Source organism: Beta vulgaris, chromosome 3, assembly GCF_026745355.1.
Source record: "Beta vulgaris subsp. vulgaris cultivar EL10 chromosome 3, EL10.2, whole genome shotgun sequence".
In the NCBI taxonomy this organism is placed as follows: Eukaryota; Viridiplantae; Streptophyta; class Magnoliopsida; order Caryophyllales; family Amaranthaceae; genus Beta; species Beta vulgaris.
In genome coordinates, this window is record NC_079204.1 from 29,565,326 (window position 1) to 29,568,327 (window position 3,002).

The following is a 3,002-nucleotide window of genomic DNA, read 5'->3' on the forward strand; positions in this document are numbered from 1 at the left end:
AGGAATTATTATGAACTATAATTTAGAAGGGGGGTTCAATAAGGAAAAATCTAATGTAGTAATTCAAACTATGCCAAACAATCTCATAATAATCTCAATTATGAATTATTTTAAAATAATTTAAACTATGGTGGCGGCTTGCTTTGATGATGATCTAGTGATACGAAAAAAAACCAGTTCAATTAGTAGGTGAAACAAAGACATGCCCTCTACACTAGTAGAATAAATCCTATTTGCTGTTGTTAAAAAGTGTCTTATTGATGCGGTTTTGGGCGCGCAACAATTAAGGGGGCGGCAATAGGTATTAATTATATTGCTGCGGTTTGTAGGGTTTGTTAGCAGCGTGAGAGTATTAATATATGTGAGGTTTCCACGCCTAATATTACGGCTAAGTATATAGCAGCCTAATATTGCTGCGGTTTCCACGTGGGACCGCATCAATATATTTAAAAAAAAAAATTTAATATATTGCTGCGGTCCTACGTGGAAACCGCAGCAATATTAGTTGTTCAAGGCCTCACTTTATTTTAAAAAGTACTCGTTAGATAATATTGCTGCGGTTTTGGTCGGGAACCGCAGCAATATTGTCAATTTCTATATATTTTTTTTTTGCGTGTTATATTGTTGCGTATAGGTAAAACCGCAGCAATATCACCGCAACAAATAACATTTATTCTACTAGTGCTAGTTAGTTGAGTAGGAAAATTAAAAAGAGAAAGGAAATATAAAGATAAATAAATTAAAATTTAACAAAATTAAAACCTTCAAACCAATTAAGGGTGCATTCTCTTCAACTTATTGGCCCTGAACTTATTTCATTGAACCTGAACTGAACTGATTGAAACTTATTAAACCTGATTGGACCTGATTCAACTTATTGGACTTGATTGAACGTCATTGGAACTTATTGGACCTGATTGAAACTTATTGACCTTATTGGATCCGATTGAAACTTATTAGACCTTATTAACTTTTAGCAATTGGAACTTATTGGAACTTATTGCACGTGATTGGAACTTATTGCACCTGATTGTAACTTATTGGACCTTATTAGACCTGATTGGAACTCATTGCCCTAATTGGATCTTATTGCAATTATCTGAACTTATCTGAACTTATTGGACCTGAAATTTCATTTTTTTAGTTGAAGAGAACGCGCCCTAAGTTCTGGTCCTTTGTGTCTTTCTCAAGAAGACACCCTTCTTATTTGAAGTACTATAAAATAATTAATAATTAGAAGTTATCATAGAAGTCCAATCATAATCGAAACTATATATTCTTGTGAACAACCTTTATGTTAATATCTAGTAACAACTAAAATATTAGACCATAAAAACCATTGATCCACAAAATATATTACATCAAATGAGCAAATAAGAAAAATACTTAGATATTGCATCATACTTACACCCAAATATATAGAATTTTTTCCATGAATAATGTCAAAGGAAGTATTAATTTCTCCTATGCGTTGAAATTGAAATTAATGCCATGTATAATGTCCACATAGGATAACTTGCGAGAATTTTTTTTCATTTTCGACAAAGCAAACCGCTATTCTGGGCGCAAGCTTGTTGCGCGCTGTGCAAACCTTGTATGTAGGATGCACAGAGCTTCGTGGCGCGCGTTGCCTTGGTTTGTCTTGAGTTGGTTGTGTTCTATAATGAATCACTACACTGAGTAGCGGTTTATAGACGTGCCTTATAACTTGTTTTAGGAACACACTATAACAACTAGTTGAAGTAGCGGTCAACCGATGTAACAATTTTTTTTTTTTTTTGAGGGGAAAGCAAGCTAGATTAATTCAAAGACAACTTGTCCATGAGTACATAGGGCGCCACCTCCGGGGGGGAGTGGTTTTCCCAAATTTGTTCAACACCAAATAGAACTAGCTTAGCTAAGTGATGGGCTACATAGTTGCCATCACGTTTAACATGTGACCAAACAAGAGAAGATAGAGAGGAGCAAGAAGCTAATATATCGTGGAGGATGATGTTAAGATCCGAGAGAAACAAAGCATGCTTTGAAAACCTCTTTATAACACTTTGGCAATCCGACTCAAGAATCATGTCCCTAACTCCAAATCGAAGACCAAGTCGAACACCCATTTGAATTGCCTTTGCTTCGGCAACTTCTGGGCTCCAAAAAGCCTTAACCCGCCGAGTGGCCGCGAATACAACATGCCCAGAGAATCTCGACCTACCACGCCTAAACTAACCCATCCAACATCCGCAAGACATGCATCAACATTCAATTTCAGCAAACCAAGAGGGGGAGCTCGCCAGACCGTTGCACTAGGCACACAGGACGCTGCTTTGGTGCAGTAGATACGAGCCGTAAATTTGCCATATTCATCCACGAGCCGCTGCACACGAGAGACAATTACATGATTCGGTGTGCGCTTCCCTTGAAAGACCCATAAATTTCTTTCGGACCATATGCACCAAGCCAAATATATGCCACGAGATAGGGTTGCCTTTTCACAATTCTTCCGGCTTTCTACCAAATCACACATCCCAAGATTTGAGGAATTAAAACAAAGCTCTTCACACGCCAGGTCCTGCCAAAGCTCGAGCACACGAGGACATTCAAACAAAGCATGACAAGTAGTTTCAATGGCGCCACAGCCCCAAGGGCATGCATCATCGTCAAGTAGGTGTCGGGTTTTTAGAAGAGCACGAGTAGGAAGAGAATTCGTGTAGGATCTCCAAAGGAAATGTTTAACTTTGGGGCTTGCATTCATACCCCATACCTCTACCTATGCTTGGTGAAAAGAGTCAAGGTTGCCACCTTTACCTAACATATATGCTGTTTTTACAGAGTAAACCCCATCTTTTGTGAGTGCCCAAGTTATTTCATCATGGTGCTCAGTAGAACCCAAAGGGATGGCAAGAATACATTTCACATCTCTCTCATCAAAATTTTCCTCGATAAATGCAGTATTCCACTCCATAGTACTAGGAATGATAAGATCACTCACCTTTTGAATGCCAGGAACAAGT

General features: G+C 38.2%; 1 protein-coding gene across 1 annotated transcript; it reads right to left on the reverse strand.

Moving 5' to 3' along the window:
• Nucleotides 1–2,065: 2,065 nt before the first annotated feature.
• Nucleotides 2,066–2,743, reverse strand: LOC104883906 (uncharacterized). The gene has a single exon (XM_010668482.2). It carries the CDS (start codon nucleotides 2,741–2,743, stop codon nucleotides 2,066–2,068), a length of 678 nt encoding a protein of 225 aa, XP_010666784.2.
• Nucleotides 2,744–3,002: the final 259 nt, after the last annotated feature.